General features: G+C 38.3%; 1 protein-coding gene across 1 annotated transcript; it reads right to left on the reverse strand.

Moving 5' to 3' along the window:
- Nucleotides 1-157: 157 nt before the first annotated feature.
- MDH1 (malate dehydrogenase 1) lies at nucleotides 158-22600 on the reverse strand. Its single transcript, XM_060169326.1, has 9 exons — nucleotides 22463-22600; nucleotides 17190-17288; nucleotides 16263-16359; nucleotides 13663-13838; nucleotides 11677-11799; nucleotides 3335-3511; nucleotides 2759-2872; nucleotides 1263-1352; nucleotides 158-494 (listed from the first exon to the last, which is right to left on the reverse strand). The coding sequence occupies exons 1-9, from the start codon at nucleotides 22463-22465 to the stop codon at nucleotides 369-371; spliced, it is 1005 nt and encodes a 334-aa protein (XP_060025309.1). The 5' UTR covers nucleotides 22466-22600; the 3' UTR covers nucleotides 158-368.
- Between the last annotated feature and the right edge of the window lie 37 nt (nucleotides 22601-22637).

Consider the following 22637-nt stretch of genomic DNA (forward strand, 5'->3'; position numbering starts at 1 on the left):
ATTATGTTTTACCTTGTAACATTTTCTATCTTTTCTATCTTTACTTTCTCTGTGTTTTTTTTTTTAAATCATAACCCCTTAGGCAAGCTGGGAAACACGCAAGATTGTTTTCTGAATAGAAACAAAATATTATCTAGAAATTAGAGTCTGAATCATCTTCATTTGAATATGTTTATTTTAGAATGCAGCACTAACAGCATGATGATGAACTGTCACAAATCTGTACCAGGAAGCACACAATCTTTAAAGTGTGTTGTTTTTCCACAAGTAATTTAAGTATAGCATTATTTTATTTGGTGCTAGAATCAAAGACGACATTTAGATTCTTCAGCTTTGGGACACTTAGTAACATGGAAATGATTGTCTAGTCAGGCAGAGGCAAGAAATTCAAATGCAGTTTCTTTTTCTTCTGCCAGTTCCTTTGCAGTAAGATCCATCTTCTCACGTGAGAAATCATTAATAGGGAGACCTTCAACAACCTTCCAGGTCTTATCCTGTTTGAAAATAATTGCAAATAAGAGATTTATAATTTTTTTTTAAGATTTTTTTGATGTGGACCACTTTTAAAGTCTTTATTGAATTTGTTACAATATTGCTTCTATTTTATGCTTTGGTTTTATGGTCGTGAGGCATGTGGGATCTTAGCTCCCCGAGCAGGGATCCAATCCACACCCCCTGCACTGGAAGGTGATGTCTTAACCACTGAACCACCAGGGAAGTCTCAAGAGATTTATCATTAAACTAGAATTGATGTTCCAGCAAGCAACAACTTAGTTTGAACTTAATCTAGAGAAGTATGTTTTAAAGTGTGATTCTAAAGAAGCAAATCAAAATCCAGATCTTAACAGATAATTCTGATGAAAACAACACTTGAATCTGAAACTCATTGAATCTAGAAAAAAATCTTTAAACGAGTCTTTAATCAGCAAACATAAAAAAGACTGACTTTAGTACAGTTATAATACAGAGCAACAATACTTAGAACCATTGCTTCATTTAGAAGTAATAGAATATTTGTAGATATCCAATATTAGAAGCATAATATAACAAAATGTGTCTAGTGGGGAGAGTTGCAACTTGCCTTCCAGATTAATTTCAACATTTCAGTGACCTGAAGTTGTGCTTCACATGATTTTAAAGCTGAGAAAAATGTCTAATTTAGTAAAGGAACAACTTTCTAGACTAAATTATACCATTACTAATAAAAACACACAACTGCTTTCCCAGTAGAGGACAGAGGAAAATAACCCAAAATACCTTACCTTGATTGTAACAGGGAATGAGTAAAGCAGATCATCAGGAATACCGTAGGAGTTACCATCAGAGATGATGCCCATGGAAACAAACTCTCCCTGAAAATAACAATGTTTTACATTCTCATGGTGCTAAGGGATTCTGCTTCCCACTAGCTATCTATTTTACATTTGGTAGTGTATATATGTCAATGTTACTCTCTCAGTTCATCCCAACTTACGCTTCCCCCTCCCCGTGTCCTCAAGTCCATTCTCTACGTCTGCATCTTTATTCCTGTCCTGCCCCTAGGTTCTTCAGAACCATTTTTTTTTTTAGATTCCATATATATGTGTTAGTATATGGTATTTGTTTTTCTCTTTCTGACTTACTTCACTCTGTATGACAGACTCTAGGTCCATCCACCTCAGTACAAATAATTCAATTTTGTTTCTTTTTATGGCTGAGTAATATTCCATTGTATATATGTGCTACATCTTCTTTATGCATTCATCCGTTGATGGACACTTAGGTTGCTTCCATGTCCTAGCTATTGTAAATAGAGCTGTGATGAACATTGTGATACATGACTCTTTTAAAATTATGGTTTTCTCAGGGTATATGCCCAGTAGTGGGATTGCTGGATGCTATGGTAGTTCTATTTTTAGTTTTTTAAAAAACTAAAAATAGTTTTTTTAGTTTAACTACTGTTCTCCATAGTGGCTGTATCAATTTACTTTCCCACCAACAGTGCAAGAGGGTTCCCTTTTCTCCACACCCTTTCCAGCATTTTTTGATGATGGCCATTCTGACTGGTGTGAGGTGATACCTCATTGTAGTTTTGATTTGCATTTCTCTAATTATTAGTGAGGTTGAGCATTCTTTCATGTGTTTGTTGGCACTCTATATATCTTCTCTGGAGAAATGTCTAGTTAGGTCATCTACCCATTTTTGGATTGGGTTGTTTGTTTTTTTTGATATTGAGCTGCATGAGCTGCTTGTATATTTTGGAGGTTAATCCTTTGTTAGTTGCTTCTTTTGCAAATATTTTCTCCCATTCTGAGGGTTGTCTTTTCGTCTTGTTTATGGTTTCCTTTGCTGTGCAAAAAATTTTTAAATTTGTTTATTTTTGTTTTTATTTCCATTTCTCTAGGAGGTAGGTCAAAAAGGATCTTGCTGTGATTTATGTCACAGGGTGTTCTGCCTATGTTTTCCTCTAAAAGTTTTAGGCCCAATATAGGTTTTAAGAAGGAAAAAAAGTCACTTCTACCATGTGTGCTAGGTGCTTTCCATATTTCATCTCATTACCCTTACAATGCTGTGAGTTAGATGCCATGTAAAAGATGATAAAACAGCTCAGAAAGGTTATGCAACTTTCCCAAGATTACTCAGCTAGTCAGCAGCTGAGGTGGAATATGAACCTAACTGGCCTGACTGCACGGCTATGTGTGTTTTTGTTTTTTTTTAACATTATAGCATTAAACGACAAAAATAAAAGAGTGGCCTGTGCAGTTCACTGAATTCTCACCTCTGGGGTTCCAAACCAGATGTCTCTGACGTGGTCACAGATGGCTTTCGCAGCAGACATTGCACTGGACAGTTTTCGAGCCTTGATGACAGCAGCACCACGCTGCTGCACAGTCTGGGTAGGGCAGGCAGAGACAGCAGTGTTATTCCTGGGGTGAAAGGCTGAAACCATAGCTTAATGTGTCCCCTCCAAAATCACTCAACTACCCCATGTTGACCTTACTAACCTATTTCACTTAGAAGCACCAGTCTTCCTGAAAAGTGAAAACTATATACCTGCACAGAAAGTTTTACCACAGTTCATACAAAGAAACAGATCTCTATAAGATAGCTGGATGACTAGAGGGTATCTAGTTTTTCCCACTTTAACAATCAATCTTGACTGCTACACAATAGATCAGATTGGATTATGACTGCCTTAGTATGACCCCCAAAGAAAATATGCACTCATCAAAGGCCTGCTGTCCTTGAGTTTCCTCCCACCACCCCTTGGGGACACACTCAGGTCAGTAATGTGGTGTGTCTCTCAAGAGTTCTTAATGCTTGGCTGTGAAGAGAGCCCCCGGATTTTTCTCACCGTGATGAATTCTCCCTTGAGCCAGCTGTCATCTTTCAGAGCTTCATAAACACCAACTTCCTTTCCTTGCAGTTTCACCTTGGCATGGTTGACATCTGGATACTGAGTTGAGGAATGGTTTCCCCAGATGATGACATTCTTTACATCATCAGAAATCACACCAAGTTTAAGAGCAATCTAGTTCAATAGAAAACAAATATATTACTCTGACAAATTTTTTTTTTAAATTTCAAATTGTGACCCGTTTGACAAATGTCCTTAAGATAAAAAGCCTCTGGGGCTTCCCTGGTGGCGCAGTGGTTGAGAGTCCGCCTGCCGATGCAGGGGACATGGGTTCGTGCCCCGGTCCGGGAAGATCCCACATGCCGTGGAGGGCTGGGCCCGTGAGCCACGGCTGCTGAGCCTGCGCGTCCGGAGCCTGTGCTCTGCAACGGGAGAGGCCACCGCAGCGAGAGGCCCGCGTACCGCCAAAAAAAAAAAAAAGTTTAAATATAAAATATATATAATACTAAAATTGTAACAGAAGTAACAATCTCTAGCTGTAGGTTCAGAAAGCACTTCAGGATCCTGCATGCCTTGTAGTCACATGAACATCAATTATGTTTTATAGTACAGTGGTACCAGAAGGGTTAAAGTTATGTTTTGAAAGATCTAAATAAAATCAGCTTGCTTACTTTGTTAATCACTTGATAAGGTAATGTGAGGAAAAGAAATTATGGTTAGTTGGATGTATACAGGCATACCTCCTCTTACTGTGCTTCACTTTATTGCACTTCACAGATACTGTGTTTTTGCAAATTGAAGGTTTGTGGCAACCTTGTGTTGAGCAAGTCTACCAGCACCACTTTTCCAACAGCATTTGCTCACTTCATGTCTCTGTGTCACATTTTGGTAATTTTCACAGTATTTCAAACTTTTTCATTATTATTATATTTGTTATGGTGATCTATGATCAATGACCCTTGATGTTACTATTGTAATTGTTTTGGGGTGCCATGAACCCTGCTCACATATAACAGTGAACTTATCAATAAACGTTGTGTGTGTTCTGACGGCTCCACCGTCTAGCTGTTCCCCTTTCTTTCTCCCTCTCCTTTGAGTCTCCCTATTCCCTGAGACACAAACAATACTAAATTTAGGCCAATTAACAACCCGACAGTGGCCTCTAAGTCTTCAAATGAATGGAAGAGTTGCACATCCCTCACTTTAAATCAAAAGCTAGAAATAATTAAGTTTAGTGAGGAAGGCCGAAAGCAAGATAAGCTGAAAGCTAGGCCAAACAGCCAAGTTGTGAATGCAAAGGAAAAGTTCTTAAAAGAAATAAAAAGTGCTACTCCAGTGAACACACGAATGATAAGAAAGTGAAACAGCCTTATTGCTGATATGGAGAAAGTTTTAATGGTCCGGATAGACGATCAAACCAGCCACAATGATCAAACCAGCCACAACATTCCCTTAAGCCAAAGCCTAATCCAGAGCAAGACTCTAACTCCCTTCAATTCTGTGAAGGTTGAGAGAGGTGAGGAAGCTACAGAAGAAAAGTTTGAAGCCAGCAGAGGTTGGTTCATGAGGTTTAAGGAGAGATACTGTCTTCACAACATAAAAGAGCAAGGTGAAGCAGCAAGTGCTGATATAGAGGCTGCAGCAAGTTATGCAGAAGATCTAGCTAAGATAATTAATGAAGGTGGCTACACCAAGTAACAGATTTTCAATGTAGATGAACAGCCTTCTGTTGGAAGAAGATGTCATCTAGGATCTTCAGAGCTATGGGGGAGAAGTCAATGCCTGGCTTCAAGGCTTCAAAGCTTCAAAGGACAGGCTGACTCTCTTGTTAGGGGCTAATGCAGCTGGTGACTTTTAGCTGAAGCCAAGGCTCACTTACCATTCTGAGAATTCTAGGGCCGTTAAGAATTCTGCTAAATCTACTCTGCCTGAGTTCCATCAATGGCACAACAAACCCTGGATGACACCATATCTGTTGACAACATGGTTTGCTGAATATTTTAAACCTGTTGAAATATTCACTGTTGACTCAGTCAACAGTGCTCAGAAACAAACATTCCCTTCAAAATATTACTGCTCATTGACCATGCACCTGGTCACCAAGAGCTCTGGTGGATAATGTGCCTGCTAACACATCCATTCTTCAGCCCATGGACCAAGGACTCATTTTGACTTTCAAGTCTTATGATTTAAGAAATACACTGCATAAAGCTATAGCTTCCAGAGATAGTGATTCCTCTTATGGATCTGGGCAAAGTCAATTGAAAACCTTCTGGAAAGGATTCATCATTTGAGATGCCATTAAGAACATCTGTGATTCCTGGGAAGAGGGCAAACTGCCAACATCCATTGGAGGAAGTAACTGCAGATATGGTGGAAATAGCAAGAGAACTAGAACTAGAAGTGGAGCTTGAATATGGGACTGAATTGCTGCAATCTCATGATAAAACTTTAATGCATGAGGAGTTGCTTCTTACGATGAGTGAAGAAAGTAGTTTCTTGAGATGGAAACTACTCCCAGTGAAGATGCCGTGAAGATTGTTGAAATGACAAGAAAGGATTTAGAATATTATATAAACTTAGTTGATAAAGCAGTGGCAGGGTTTGAGGGGTTTAACTCCCAATTTTGAAATTAGTTCTACTCTGGGTAAGATGCTGTCACACAGCATTGTATGCTACAGAGAAATCATTTGTGAAAGGAAGAGTCGATCAATATGGTGAACTTCACTGTGGTCTTATTTTAAGAAATTGCCACAGGCACCCCAGCCTTCAGCAACCACCACCCTGATCAGTCAACAGCATCACCATGGAGGCAAGACCCCCCGCCAGGTCAGCAAAAAGATTAGGACTTGCTGAAGGCTCAGATGATGGTTAGCATTTGTTTTTCTTTTAGCAATAAAGCCTTTTAAAATTAAGGTATGTATATATTTTTTAGACATAATGCTATTGCATACTTAATAGACTACAGTACAAATACAACTGTTATATGCACTGGGAAACCAAAAAATTCATTGACTTGCTTTATTCTGATATTTGCTTTATTGCAGTAGTCTGGAACCAAGCCCACAATATCTCTAATGTAGGCCTGTAATTTGTTCCTAATTAGATAGCAGAATTTATAATGATCTAGAAGAGGTTTTGGAAAAAAATTTTAAAAAGCTGATGTATTAGGGTGACATTGTGAGTGACTTTTCTTTCCTTTATGTTAAAGTAAGAATGAGAGAAAAAAATAGTTGTACCAGAATCCACAGCTTTTGCACACATAAATAACAGCAGCACTGCATCAAAGCTCTGGTTGTGTATTCACCATACAGCAAAGGGAATACACTCTGATATTTTAAAGAAATTTTAAAAACAAGGATACCAATAGCCCCAAACTGGAAACAGCTCAAAAGTCCTTCAAGAATGGTTAAACAAAGTATGACTATTAGCATAACTGACACCATCTCAGGCCCTTACAGTCTCTTCTATCCTTTAAAACTGACTTGTGAAGTGAATCACATCAAGGGCTTTGTAGTTAATAGATACTGTTCAATAAACATTAGGACCAGGTAGCCTCTATGCTCTGCTGGTCCCCAAACAATGATGAAAACCTTCCTTGACATATTCCTGGCGCCCACGAGACTAGTTATCCATTCATAAATCTTAACTTAGAAATGCATGTCCTGTTTCAAAGCACCTACCCCCATACCCTATAGAATCGTCCCCGTGGTCCCTCTGCGGTATGAAGTGCAGCTGCAAATGCTTCTGGATCACTGTCCACCTGATCCTGATCCCACCCTATGAGTAAGTCACCCTATAGTAAACTGATCCATTGGTTATATGGAGCTGCCTGCCTCATTTTAAGGTCTCAAAAATACCTTCTCAGTTTGGTGGGCACTTTTTGTTCCCTCTGTCCTCCAACACCAACTGTGGTACATTCATACAATTAAATAAATAAATGGAATAACAATAAAAAGGAATGAACTACTGATACATGTTAACAACTTGGATGGATATTAAAGGCATTAAACTCAGTGGGAAAAAAAACCCCACAGTGTCAAAAGGTTACTTACTGCACAATTCTATTTTTAAAACATTCTCGAAATGACCAAAGTACAGAGTTGGAGAACAGACAAATGGTTGTCAGAGTTTAGGAAAGGAGAGGGAGTGTGTAACTATGAAGAGGCAACATGAATAGGACTTCTTTTGTGGGTGATGGTACAGTTCTGTTTCTTGAAACTATGGTGGTTATAGTAATCTATATATATGATTAAATGTCATAGGATCATCGATAAAGACACAAAAACTGCAGAAATCTGAGTAAAGCTAGTTAACAGTGTTGTGTGTAGTTTAGTCAATTTCCTAGTTTTCATAATACTCTATAGTTATGTAAGATGTCACCACTGGGGGAAGTGGGTGATGGGTACATGGAATTCTCTGTACTATTTCAGCAACTTCTTCTAAGTCTATAATTATTCCAAATTAAAGAGTAAAAAATAAAATGACAACCAACCAACCAAAAGGAATGAAGATTAAAAAAGCCATTACCTAAAATGTTTGCAATGCCTTGACTCATCTTCACGGTAATTTATTCAGTCAAGTAAGAAGCAAGTTGTGCTTACTTTCACTGACCCTTAAAGTAAGTCGAGACTCATTTCTTAAGTCCTCAAATAGATTTTAAAAATAACTTAAAATTCTTTGTTCCTGACATTTAAAATCACTTCTGATCTAAGCCCTGCTTCATTTAGAGTTCTGCAAGTATTAGGACTATTAACTACCATATCAGTCTTCACAAATTATTTGGATGGTTGGTTTCTGGGGTACCCAGCTACTGATCTGCTTAGTGGTTGGGGTAGAGTGGTGTGCTGTGCAATGAGTACCATTTTCTGTGTGTGCCATGACCTGAAAGGACTTGCAAAGAACTGTCCTCACTTATATTTAGCTGGCATCATTGAGAAAAAGGAATATTTATACTGGGGTAAGTGAGCCAAGATGTATATTATCAAAAACTTAGAAACCATAACTCTGCTGAATGTCAGTTTCAGCTGCTCCAAAGTAGGGTGAGGACAAACTGCCTGCAGGTCTATCCTCCCTACAGGAGGCTTCCCTTACTTGCTGTGTCCTATTGGCCACGTCCTCTTATTCTTTAGATCTCCTGAGCTAACCCACTTCTGTCTGGATAGCAAAGGCCAGTACTTTGCACTCAGAGTTTCTGAGAATATCATGCATGTCAGAGCTAGTCTAAACAACCATGTACCCAGGCTAGCAGTTCTTTGCTCCTTCAGACACTTTCACGTCTGTCACACAGATCTGTTAAACAGTTTTTAATTCATTCTCCAGCTCTAGTAATTTTCTTATCTCTGATACCACCAAACTGGTTTCATTGCCAAATTACCTGGTCAGCAGACAACATACGTAGCTCTGGTCTGCAAATACACAGGGGATTTCTGCAGGTGATAAACAGTCACTAGGTAGCTAGGAGCTCTGATTTCCAAAATAAATTATGTAAGACTAGTATCCATTCATGTAAGAAAAATTAATCTTTGGTTTGTTACTTTTCTCACTGGATTAATAGCCTCTATAGGAGGAGGAAACTTCTAACAGCATTCACTGTACCAGACTGGCATGCTGGAACACGTGCCAAAGTCAAAGTACGATGAGATGGCTCCTTCTTTCCTCACTCAGACTTTCACCCTGCAAGGAAAACTGTTGCAGGCACTGGGACAAAGTATTATTTAGCTGTACTTCTGGAAGCAGAATTTTCCAATGCCTGCCTCCACCAAGGCCTCAGGTCAAACAGCAAAAATGGAAATTTGTCGGTGTCATCATTTTACCTCTTTTTTCCTGTTGTAACTAAGTGAATTGCCATCTGGTAATCCAGAGTCCACAGATGCAACAACTATGATGATCATCTTTTCCTTCATAACTGTTCTACAGTATCCCAATCTCCTGCCTCCAGGCATTCAACAAACTCCCATTTCTTCCCAGCCCCTGGACACTGGCTAAATAACAAGGAAAAAGACACAGCTCACAGCCCAAAGCCTCTCAGGAAATATTTGCAATTTAAGCTTGTTATCCAAAGACCTTCTAAATTAACTGAGAGATTTCTGAGGTGTGACTCTTCTCAAACCTTGGTTATATCTCTCTTAATCATCATCATCATTATCAATAATAACTAGAGCAGCCAACCTTTACTGAGTTTTTACTATGTGACAGGCACCAGGATAAGGTCTTAACATAGATCTTATCTCAGTTAGTTCACATAACTACCATCTGAGGTAGATTCAATTATTATCCCATTTTATAGCTTGAATTTACTTTCTCAGGGTCACAGAGCTAGTGAATGGATTAGGTCACTTGATCCCATTTTGTAAGAACACACATGAGGGTCTGGAGTCAGGCAGACCCTTTTACTGACTCCGTCATTTACTAGCTGTGTGACTTTGAGCAGGTTCCCTGACCTTTCTGGGCTTCACATTTCTTATCTGTAAAACAGTAATAATAACAGATATCTCATATGGCTACTATGAGAAGTAAATGACAAGTCAGATATAAAGCATTCAGCTTAGTGTAGAAACTTAAATGTAAATACTTTTCTCCTTCACTGGGCCCTCCAGAGCTGAAAGCTCTTAGTTTAAAGCAGTGGTTTTGTTAGCCAGACAGTAATAAGGAGGGTATGGGGTTAAACTAGAGGATGTCATGTCTTGCAGGAGTAGAATACTGGGCAATAAGAGAAACTGTAACATGCACTAGACAAGCTTAGGTTAAGAAATAGAGTGTGAATTTCAGAACCCTTCTGTTCTAAGGAGATTGGGAGAAAGGTGAACTATGACCTCCTAGGTCTTCAATGTGGAAACAAAGAATAGGTCTCAGTAATTAATGATTTTAGAAAGAACAAAGAATGCAAGAACAAACAACTGTTATTAGGCATGAGAAGTAACCACAGCAAAGATAACAAATCAGTTATAAAGACTCCCTGTTCTGTCCTATTTGGAAGGTAAAGATCAGCCTGATACACATTCTTGAGCTGTTTTGCAGTGTCCAAAACCCCTCAAGCACTCAGGCACCAGATTAACTGGAGCCCAAGGAATGAGCCTTTGCTGACCCCTGTGATTTCACTCAACTAGGCACCTGGATTTTGTCAACCTAGGGTGACCTTTGCCTCATTTTAATGCTAAAATCTCCACCCCAAGGGCTGGAATTTCTGTCATTTTTGAACATGCAAGGCATGTATGTTTGAGCATGTTGTTGTACTGCACAAGTACATCTAGAACTCCACCTTTACATTGAAGATTACACTCACCCTTTCATGAATATACATGTACCCTTAGCTTAAAATGTCCCTGATCTGGCTATTTGGAAAGACAGTGCTTTGAGAGCTATCTACCTGTTTCCTTACTTGTCACAAGGAATAAACACTTCTGCTTTGACTGAAAGTACTTGGTATGATCATTGGCGATGCACCCCAAGTGATGGACCCACTGAATCTGGTAACAGTTTTTCAACTTAGACCTCACACCATCATTTGGTAAAAATAGTTTTCTTGAAACTCAATAATGTTGTCTTCTCTAGAAGAAAAAGAACTAAATTCATAGACCTATCTAGAAGATGAGCTATGGATAAGGAGGATGGCCAGAAAGGCGCTAGGGAAAAGGAAAGAGGTTATGTCCAAGAACTAGAACTTTGTCATGACATCTAAGGGCACTGGGATTGTCTAGATCTGAGAAAGCCTAGGAAACTAGCACAGATGAGTGGCATGGCCTCTAATTAAAAAAAAGCTATTGTTAATACCCTGGTCACTGACTGCTTAGCATATTTATCTAAGGCTCCAAGGGATAAGGAAACTGGATAACAATTGAAATTTAGCTACTAGGTAGTGAAAACTAAGAAATTTTATGGAAACATGTAGAGTATGAGGATATAAAAATGAAAATGAAATTAAATATAAAATTAAAATCAAGCTCGCATGCTTAGCAGTAGGGAAAAAAGCAGAACCACATATAATACACAAAGCTCAAGTTTTTCTATTATAATCTCCTATACATCTGACAAAAATAATTTGTGTGCCGTCATATGAATTATCTATGCTTATGACTAATTTTTAACCACTGTACTAAGAGGACATTAGCAATGATATGTAATTAAAGTTAGGAAATGAAATATAGTTGAGAAAATTAAGTACAAAGTTCAGCTACTTTAAGAGATAGATTTAAAGATGTCCTAACAAATTGGAATAGCTTCCTACTAAAACAAAACAACAAGAAAAAAGCACAAACTATGATTCAGCTACTTTAAAAGTGAGAGAAAAAGGGTTTAAAGTTGAACATTCATAAGATTTGAAAAGGCATCTTTCTTACCTGAGCTTTAGCTCGGTTGTGATCCAAACGAGTCAAGCAACTGAAGTTCTCCTTGGGGATGGACGGTGCCGACTTGGAGGCAGTCAGGCAGTTGGTATTGGCCGGGTTTCCCACCACGATAACCTAGGATGTAGGCGAGGCACAGGAGAGCTACAGACCATAACTGATTAACTAAACCAACTTAGAATATGACTCACATGTAACACATAGCCTTCGTACCAAGTTTGTGTAAGCTAAATATGTATAGTTATTATTGCAGTTTCTAGTTTCTAGTAGGTTTCTATCCTCCGTTCTAATAACTTTTCCCCCTTGTTAGCATTTGGTGCGACTACTAAAAACATTTACTAAAACCACCGTTATGTACACAAGTCATTTTGTTTTCTGCCAAAACAGAGACAGCATTTATCTAGTTGCCATAAAAAACTAGTAATCTAGGGCTCTATCTCAGAGTTCTATTCAATCATAAAAGTTTTCCTTCTTATAAAAGTAGTCCAAGAAAGAAATTCTACTTGAGAAGTTTACTTTAGGACAATGATTTGCCCTGATGAATGAAAAGTGTTTCTCAGTTTTGCCTAATCCTAAGAATTAACTGGGTTAGTTGCTAAAATACCAGGTCCCACCATTTCACATCCATTGAATCAACCTGTAGGAGAAAGCACTTCAGGCTTTTTTCTTTTTTTTTTGGAAGGGGTAGGTATAGGATGCCGTAAATTACAATACAGCATAGGAAAATGTATACATGAACATGTTTTACAAGTCTTAAAAATCTTTAATAAAATGATAAAAAAACTTACTGTGAAATATCAAACTTACAGAAAAGCTGTAAGCATATTACAAAGACTAACTCCCACATTACTTGTACCCAGATTCTCCAATTTGCCCCATCTCTTTCACTTTCTGTGCACGTGCAAATGCGCGCGCGCGCGCGCGCACACACACACACACACACACACACACACTGCCCTTAGTCTTTTTTTTTGGCCTATTTGAGAGCAAGCTGTAGATATGATACTCCGCTATCCCTAACTACTCCACTGTCGGTGTATATTTCCCCCAAGAAAGACACTTTTGGCTAAGAGGCAATTACTATGCAAGCAGTACTACAACTCCAAGCAACCTTGTAATTTTTTTACTAAGAGACCTGGGGATTTCTACCCAACTCATTTCTATTATTTTCTGTTAATGACTACAGAAAATAAAAGTTAACTATTTGAAATAAAGTCTGCAGAAAGCAAAAATTCAGATGTCTATGAAGTATTATAAAAGATAGAACATTATAAATGGCAACATTAAAAAACCTTATAAAATTTTCTTTTACCTTTCTTTGAATTCAGAATTGGGTGGAAGAAGTGTATCAAAACCAGAAAAATTTCTAACTAGCAAGCCCTTTTGCTACGACAATTAAGTTCTAGGTAACTGATACTTAATTGGTAAAAAGAGGCTTTACTGTAATAATAACACAAATTTAGAAACCAAAATAAATAGGTTGAACACAAAGAGACAGAATAGGAAGTCATACTGACTCAGCTCCTCAAGAGACGAACATATCGAAATTCCTCTGGACTTGAGAAAAAGTGAGTGTTCAGAAGCCCCTACCTCCTGTGACTAAGAACAGACACAGCTTATAGCCATCTCCCTTCACAATCACAAACACAAATCCAAATGTCTGAACAAATAGTCCCACACAGCTAAAAGGCACCAGAAAGTTCTGTGCCTTCTCTATAGGTTTACAAACTAATATTAAATCTCCATGTCATGGTAATAGGCAGAATATTTTTGAGCCCCTCAGAATACAGATTTCTACACTATATGAACAAAACCTAGAAAGGGAGGCCTAATGGAGCAAAACTCTGTATCTGTATTTACTGACCATCGCACAGAACTGGGAAAAAAAAAAGGCAAATACTTTCATTTTCACTTAAATGTTGAAAGCAGAAGTTTCAAATGCTGATAATAAAAAACCCAATAAAAGACTGCATTGGTCACCTTAACTGACTTCTTGGCATATCTGTCCAAGGCTGCACCCTGGCATTTGAAGATTTTCACATTTGCTTTGAGTAAATCTTTCCTCTCCATGCCATCCCTTCTTGGCATGGAGCCCACAAGAATGGCCACATCCAGGTCTTTGAAGGCAATCTCTTCTTTATCTGTTGCGATGACATCTGTGAACATGGCAATAAATATGCAGAGCTACTTAAACACCAAAGTCTGAGGTTTTCTTTTTCATACTGAATCTACCCAGTAACTCTTTCACTTTGTAGCAAATGTTTACTTTTACAAATCACATTGATCAAAGTTTTAGGGGCCTATAAAAAGAAAGGCAATATATTAATTCAACAACTATAACATCAGCAGAAATGTCAATACATTTGTTTTGCTTTTCCTATTTCAATAATTATCTTAATTTCAAAACTCTATAGCTTTTATCTTTTATAATGATGCAAGGTAACTTTCAGGGCAACATTAATTATTCACATTAATTACCACAGATAACACAAAAGAGAAACTAATTCACCTAACCTTTAAGTTATAATTACTTTAATTCTAAGATATCAATCAAATTAAAACAATGCTTATTGAGAAGTTTTTGCAAGGAATAACACTAAGAGATTTCTTTTGTCAAATTTAAACACTTTACACATGAAGACAATGAGGCTTAAAGAGATTAATTAGCTGCCTATCAAAAAGGAGTGGGGCTATAAGTCAAGATTGGTCCAGATTTCAACCACTATGCTGCAGTGTCAGTCCAATACACCACCTGCTTTTTGATTGAAGAACATACAGTTGACCCTTGAATAACACAGGTTTGAACTGTGCAGGACCAGTTATATGTGAATTTTTTTCCCACAGTAAATACTATAGTACTGTACAATCTGAGGTTGATTGAACCTGTGGATACAGAGGATCCGTGAACAGAGGGCCAACTATAAATTGTACTTGGATTTTCCACTGCAGGGAAGATTGGCACCACTAAGCCCTGAGTTGTTGAAGCGTCAGCTATATATCATGGCTTTCTTTTGGTGACTGTATTAAAAAGGCCATGTGCTATAGACTGAATGTTTGTGTCCATATAAAATTCATATGTTGAAACCTAATTCCCAGTGTGATAGTATTAGGAAGTAGGCCCTTTGAGAAGTGATTAGGTCATGAGGGGGAGCCCTCATGAATTGGGATTAGTGCCCTTATAGAAGAGGCCTCAGAGAGCTCCCTCACCCCTTTTGCCATGTGAGGACACAGTGAGAAGATGGCTGTCTGTGAACCAGGAATTGGGCTCTCACCAGACACACAATCTATTGGCTCTTTGATTTCTGACTTCCCAGCGTCCAGAACTGTAAGAAGTAATTTCTTTTGTTTATAAACCACTCAGTCTATGGTATTTTTGTTATAGCAGCCCAAAGGTACTAAGACAATCAGGATACAGTGTTGTCACTGATAAATTTTTAGACCAGGAACTTGTGTCAGTCAGGCTTCTGTAAGTCCCCAAATAGGTATACATAAGAGCACCAGCTGGAGAAAAAATATCCATCTTCTTCCCAGCCATGCACCCTTATCTGCCGAACCTTCCCTTCCCATCATATTCACAGCTGACCAAGGACAAGCCAACTGTAACCTGGGCCCACTAGAGAGAGCAGAGAGAACTCTGTAGAGAAGGGAATAAAAATGGAAAAAGCAACAGAGGAGGTTGATTTGGAAACAGTGCGTGAGGAAAGGGAGCCAGCAGAATAGCTTGGACAGGGTAATGCATTCTCTTACATAACTAAGCAACCAAATGATTGAGATGGCAGAGTACCCCTTCTACTAAATGTTTATTGAACAGATATATGAATTCTGAGCATTGTTTCTCTTGGGCGTGTTTACATTTTTGATTTGTGCAATCCTCTTTGAGAGTATTATTAATTAATCTTTACTCTCCCTCCCCCCAAAAAAGATGATGAAGGTATAGCTAAAGAAAAATATTCAAATTAGTTTACAACCTGACCTAATATTTTAATGGACCTTTCAACCAAATTTAGGATTTCTGTCTTACATTTGTTACTTGTTCATTGAGTCTCAAAGGCTCTTAGCAGAACTCTTTCTCAAACCATGGCTTTAGGCCATGTAGTATAAGATTAGAACAATTTATATTATATCTTAACCTAACAACTGGCAGATGGGGTGGGACTATATATGGGGACCAACCAATTTCTAGTCCCCAAGCAGCATATGGTTCTGGAAAACATCATTTAGAGTTGAAAAAGTTCTCCATTACAGGACACTACTATTACTATTTAAATAGAATTTAAATAATAACAGTGTGGACAATCTCAGGTGGATAACCCTTGTGCAATATTATACTTAATTGGTAAAATAAATTACATATAGGCATGTTGGGAAAAAAGTATAATCTTTTATATTATACAGGTTATTTCACACTTTTACCCTTATTTATTCTTGGTATATATCTTAACAAGTAGTTGTAGTTCAAAAAACAAAAACTTTTAATGAAATAATTTCTAACTGAGAGGCCAGTTAACAAAACTCTAAAATCTGTTTTTTTAAGATGTAAAATACTATAAAATCCCTTTCTCCTCCACTCCCCAACTCACCTTTCAGGAGGGGAAGGGCACAGTCTTGCAGCTCCATCAGGACACCATCCAGGACACCCATCATGGGAGTAATATCCAACAGCACGAGAATGATAGGCTGCCAAATAAATAGCAAGGACAGCATCTGTCAGTGTAGGTTATGTCACTTAGTCACAGAAAAAGTCCTTTCACAGAGTTTTTGCTAATTGGTGTGTGTATGTGTATAATTCCCATTAATTAGTCATAATTATTTTAGGAAGTCAGGTGTCTAACATCAGGTGTCCTTTAAATAGGAATGCTATAAAACCAGCAATGGTTTGCTAAACACAGTAAGAGGAATCACCATTACTGAATTTTAAAGGAGTACATGGAAGAAATATCAAATTGAAGTGACATGCCACACCTTGCTCTTTTTGTTGATGGCTGTATATCTAATTTCAGTTCACAGAGAGCTAAGCACAGTATCTGGCATGAAGGAAGAACTTGATATCCATGGGTGAAGAGAATGGATAAATGAATACTGTATGAAAGGATTTTAGTGTACATTAATCAGACCTGCTGGAATAGGGGGTGCCTGCTTCAAACTGGGAAGCCTATGTGCCTGTCCAACTCTTTTGGGTCTTAAGACCATTTATGAACAAGAAAGTGCTGATTCAGCAACTTTCTCTCCCACGTGACTCTCCCTAACAGTTACTGTCATTATGATACCTGCTGGCTGCACCAAGTCAACTGAACAGTAGGAGGAATAGTTCTAATTTGCAAAGCATTTTCAATGCCCAGAGAGGTGCATATAAATAAGCTACCAGATTCCACTTATAGCCATGTGCCTAATACATTCGTTGGGATTATCCATTCCTTTACCATTTAAACATTTCTTTGCAACTAAATACAGGGTTTCATTGAAAATGTTCTTACTTTTACTTAAGATTTACAGACACTTGCCCCTACCTGGTCTTTACCGAAGACAGATCCATTTCCAATACTGTATAGCAGTGAATAAGCAATTTGACCAGCTGCTCCAGTCACAAGGACTCGGATTGGTTCAGACTGTAATGAAAGAGACCCATTAACACCTTATTAAAAAACACTATTTTACCCTAAAGATATTCAGAATTTTCTCTATAATAAGACAACCACATACTTTAAAAGCTAATGTAAAATTTTAAAGACTCTTCGCATCTGGCTTAGTAGAAGACGTTTATCCCAGACTTGTCCCAGTAAACACAGCATGCACAAAGCAACTAAGCAACTTCTGGAACATGTGTCCTTTGGCTGCATATTTATGTGGTGTTATTTAACTCTCCCTGCTGTCTTGGATTTACTTACAAAATCTTATCCATCTTTTTTAGGATATTTTACCACTAAAATAGGCCTAACGATGTTGATGTGCATTATGTGAGGATACAAACCCTGGTGGCCACTAGAACCTTACAAATCCTCTTATGCAAATCCCCCACTCCCTTCTGCTGAAAAGAATCCTTCACACCAGGAAGAGGAATAATAGCGGTTACAAATTTCCATTTAGAAGGAGCCAGAAAGTTTTTATAAAACTATTAATCGTGATTCAACTTAACTACTTGGAGGAAGAAAAAATAAGCTTATATTTATTTAAGAAGAAAGAAAAATGAAAAAATGTTAATATCTGGATTGTAAAAAATTTTAGCATTAATTAATAAATAACAGTAGCAACATGTGGTAACAGTTGACAACCTGATTTTAAGGGAAAATTAATATTAAAGGGGAGGAAGGGGAAAAAGTACAAAGAACGTATTAGTTATAATAGATGGAAGTCATCTTACAGACCCTGAATAAAATATGAACATATGGACAAAAAATATATATAACTAATTCAAAGTGATGACCCTGAGTCATTAAAAATAAGTTAAATTAAGCTCAGAGAATTAAAAAGATAGAAATATTTCTATTAAAAAGAGCTGAACAAAAATGCCTGGAAACTTAATGGGTAAGTTTAATTAGATGGAAAAATTCAATCAAGGGAATTGTTCCTTTCTCTGACAATACTGGGTAAATGTACTTCCACTCTGTGTCACCTCTATAGTTACCCACACTAGAGAAGTGGCTGAAGTGACTGGGGATAGAGGATTAGATTTCTTTATATTTAGAATTCCCTCTTAGAGAGGGGTCATGCTTCTAGGATAGGAGACTATGACCTGAAGGTTCCTTCTAACCTTCAAACCCTAACCTCTGGAGGTCAGCAGCACTTAGCAATCTGGTACCCATAGAATTCAGAGGAAGAAAAGTCTCAGGCAAGTGTCAACTGTTGTAGAGAAATGCATCTGAACACAGCAGACTATGTATGTGTTTCTTCTTCAGAGAGGTGACCAGGGTGAGAGTGGAGAAAAAGGGAAAAAACTATGGAGAGTTTCTTCCTGACCTTCTGGGTCTCTTGTCCATACTCTTCACCAACTTCCCCTTATGCTTTAATATCTCTAAATATACAAAATACAATAATTCCCCCAATAATCCAGTTTTAATACAATACATATTTATGTTCCCAAATAGACTTTAGGTTTATAAAGAACACTGTTATTGTATATATTTATTTTCTATCACATGGTCTTTACATGTTTTAAATTCTGACATTCTCCCCTCTTTCCTTGAAGTATAGCAGGTGAGGAAAAAGAAATAGAGGAAGAAATGATTCCTCCTCCCTCTTTAGAATGCAAGCTCTTGAAGGACAGGGGCTTTGTCTACTTTATTTACTGTTGTATCCCAGCTGCCTAGAACAATGCCTGGCATGTAGTTAGAGCTCAAACATTTGCTAAAGCTGAAATATTTGCTGGATCTTGTAAAATTACTATCAAAACCTTGGAAATGTAAAAGAATTGTTTGGAAGCAAACCCAACATGCTTTAAAAAAATGTTTTATTCATATATACTTGCATTGAGAAGGCTGGAAATAATGACAATAGTTCCAGCTATGGTTAGCAAAATTATTTATGTCAGTAGTTCTAATGAAAGTTTTCTTTTATTACATAACGTGTACTATTTTAGGCCAGAGACTCCATTAGTGAACCATATGCAAGAAACAAGAGGATAAGCCAATTTTTTTAAAACAGGGGGCTAGAGAGGCAGTAGAGTGTGACAGTTAGAGATGGCCTCTAGAGCCACACTTTCTGGTTCAAATCCTGATTCCTCAACTCAGCTGTATGTTCTTAGGCAAGTTACTGTATTCTTTCTCCAAAGTAAAATGGAGATAATAATAGCAGCTACCTGACAAATAAGGTAGTCGTAAGGATTGAGAGAGTTAACATACAAAGCAGTAAAAACAGTATGTAGCAAGCACTATAATTATAGGTCTCAGGTTTTTCCTCTAAGGACTCTTGTAGCCTGAGTCTGTCACTCTCCACTAGACTGTGAAACTTCCGGGAGAACAGTCTGCCTCTGACTCAAATTTGCACTCCCATATAGCATTCAACAAGGATTTGTTGAATGAAGGAAAGTTAGAGTTAAGAAAAGCATAAACACATGCTACTTCAATGAAAGCAAGCTACCATAAGCAATGAGGGGAAAAGTAAACATTACTATCTGTAAAGCTTAACCTCCCAGAAAGTCAGGTAGATGCTTAGAAAAGAATAGTCAATTTTAGGCATTTATTTTAGCTACTAAAAAAATGGGTTCAAAGTACCACAGTCCCTAGTGAAGGGGTTGTGGGCAACTAATGAACAGGCACAAATTCCACCTGAGCAGTTTCCTTCTTCTCTATCACTGAGCAAATTATTTTCACAGGTAGGTGATTCCATCTTGTTAAGAGTAGTATGAAGCCCAGTGTCTGAAATGTCTGGTGATGAAACAGGAAAGAAGTGCCTATTTGGTTCTGTCTGCTCTTTGCAACGTTGCAGTAGAAAAGCAGGAGGGTGGGAGATTCCCACTGACATTTTCACAATGTTACAGTGTGAAGATAGGTTACTATTCTTTGCTTAGATATCTGGGCAGTCTGCCAAGATCCAAGGAAGGAATGTCTTTGCTCTTGGCAGGGCACTAATGACCTTCGTGCAGATGCAGGCTCTGTCTTGGGCATGTGTTCAAGTCTCAGTTGTAAAGCTTGAATTTAAGTGTTCCTTCTGTTATTCTACAGAAAGACCCATGTGTTCCTTTTTTACTTTCTCATTTATATATATTTCTGTAATATAAAAGACAACCAGTATTCAGATTCCTTCATACAGTTTATTCTTGCTTGTCATTCCCTATGGACACAAGGAAAGAATTGACTCCTTGAAAAAAACCTGATTTTAATAGCTTACAAAAGATGGCTCTTTTCTAACTCAGTGATTGTTCACACACTCTCCTGAGGAGGCAGGGAGATTGAGTCATGTGAGAATTTGCCATCAGTTTCAGCAAAATGGCAGGAAGGTTCTTCCTCATGGACATTATTTGGTGCTGGAGTGATCTTCCTGGGGTGAGGCCTGATATACTGTGTAGAAAAACAAAGCAAGAATGGGGGCCCAGGAGCTTTCTGTGACCTTGGGAAAATCATTTGACCTCACCAGGTTATGTTTTAAGATTAGAAGAAATAATTTCCAAATTCCCTTCCAATTCTAGAACTACAATATTCTCATTGTAAAATCATCAAGTAATATAAATGCTGATACATAGTTTAGTTTGTATTTGCAGTATGAGCTTGTATCTTCATCCAGAACCTCAGCAACTAAAAATAAATTTTCAGAATGACTTGATATGTGTCTGAATGATACAATATGGTAAAATGGAAAGTATGCGAGATCCCTGGGGGCAAACTGTTGTATGACCTTGAGCAAATCACATTCTTTTTGGGTTTCAATAAACTCAATTTTAAGATGGTCAAGATTTTTTTTTAAAAGGTTCCAACCAGTTTTAAAATTATTAAGTCTGAGGTTCTCTGATAATAAGTACCTCTGCATTCTTGCTAAGATTACTAGGTCAGGGGGCTTCCCTGGTGGCACAGCAGTTAAGAATCTGCCTGCCAATGCAGGGGACACGGGTTCGAGCCCTGGTCGGGGAAGATCCCACATGCCGCAGAGCAACTAAGCCCGTAAGGCCACAACTAAAGAAAGCCCACACACAGCAACGAAGACCCAACGCAGCCATAAATAAATAAATTAATTAAAAAAAAAAAGATTACTAGGTCAGAAACCACTGAAACCATCATTTAAATGACTAATTATGTTATCTGACAAAATAAGTAGGAAACCTAGGTTTAACACTTACTGAGAATTAGAAGCTGTCCCCACTGGCTCCCTTATGAAGGTGGAAGAAGTAATCACCTTGCCCTGAAAACACGTCTTTTCAGGTTCTGGAAATGTTCCAATTCTTTCAAATATTTTCCCACATTCCCCACTCATTTTAGTATTTTGAAGTAACAGAGGAAAAACAGTTTCAACTACAAATACAGTACTGAAGCAATTTCTCTCAGTTTGATGTCAAATGTCACCTTCAAACAGCATGCTGATTATTCCTACGTCAGTACCCTCACCAACCTCCCTTCTCCCTTTCAGCAGAGACAAGATACCCATATCTTGGTATCCAAAGCTTCATGACACGATGGTTTTATTGTGTAACATTTAAAAGTAGTGGTTCTAGAATTCCTAACACACAGATCAGTAAAAAAAAAAAAAAAATGCACTAATTATTTGCATAGGGGCACCGTCACTGCAACATGTCCAGGTACGACAAAAGGAGATCAATGAACAGGTTTTAAATAACATTTCGTGAAATTAGATATGGCGGAAACACTTCTCCTGAAAACGTAGATCGCAATCCCGAGCATCTGGTAAGCACTACCTTTGCAGTGAGGGCCTTCTGCTTTCAAGGGCTTTGTGACAAAAGCCCTTAAAAACACTGTGGGCTTAAGAGGAGAAAAAGAGGTTAGGGTCCAACACCCCCTCTCATTTCAAACCTTATCGTCCTTCTCAAACCCCTATACCGTGCTTTGGAGAAAATCCGCAGCTTCGTATTCTGTACCCCCAACATACAGAACGACTGAGATCGCGCCTCTCCAAGGACTGAGATGTCTCTAAAGTCCTTCTAAGAACCCCCAGCTGTAAATCAACCCCTTCCCAATTACCGGGTCCCTGCGACAGTCCCCAGATGAGTCGGGGCTTTCCAAAGGGCGCGAAGGACAATCCCTTGCACAGCCTTCCCCCAACAGTCCTTAAAACGCAAGAAACTCCACACACGGGCGCGAAGGTCGGAGGTGGGCAGCATGCAGAGGCCCACACTCACCATGACTGGGAACTGCGCAGACACTTTTCTGCACCTGCAAAACGAGCTTCAGGGAGTCCGGTCACCTCTATCGTGGAACCGACTCGGAAAAGGCGAGTGATGTTAGAAAGAAAAGGCTCGGCTCCCGGATGCGGAGGCCTCTGGGAACTGTAGTTTAAGCAGCCCTAATTCTGGC

Source organism: Lagenorhynchus albirostris, chromosome 13 (genome assembly GCF_949774975.1).
Source record: "Lagenorhynchus albirostris chromosome 13, mLagAlb1.1, whole genome shotgun sequence".
Taxonomy (NCBI): Eukaryota; Metazoa; Chordata; class Mammalia; order Artiodactyla; family Delphinidae; genus Lagenorhynchus; species Lagenorhynchus albirostris.

What these genes read in the sequence shown, in the direction of transcription:
- MDH1 (XM_060169326.1), bottom strand. An exon ending in CTGTCTTCGGTAAAGACCAG is followed by an intron (nt 16,360 to 17,189) that starts GTAGGGGCAAGT and finishes TTTATTTGGCAG; the next exon opens with CCTATCATTCTCGTGCTGTT. An exon ending in TCTGGTTTGGAACCCCAGAG is followed by an intron (nt 1,353 to 2,758) that starts GTGAGAATTCAG and finishes TGTTATTTTCAG; the next exon opens with GGAGAGTTTGTTTCCATGGG.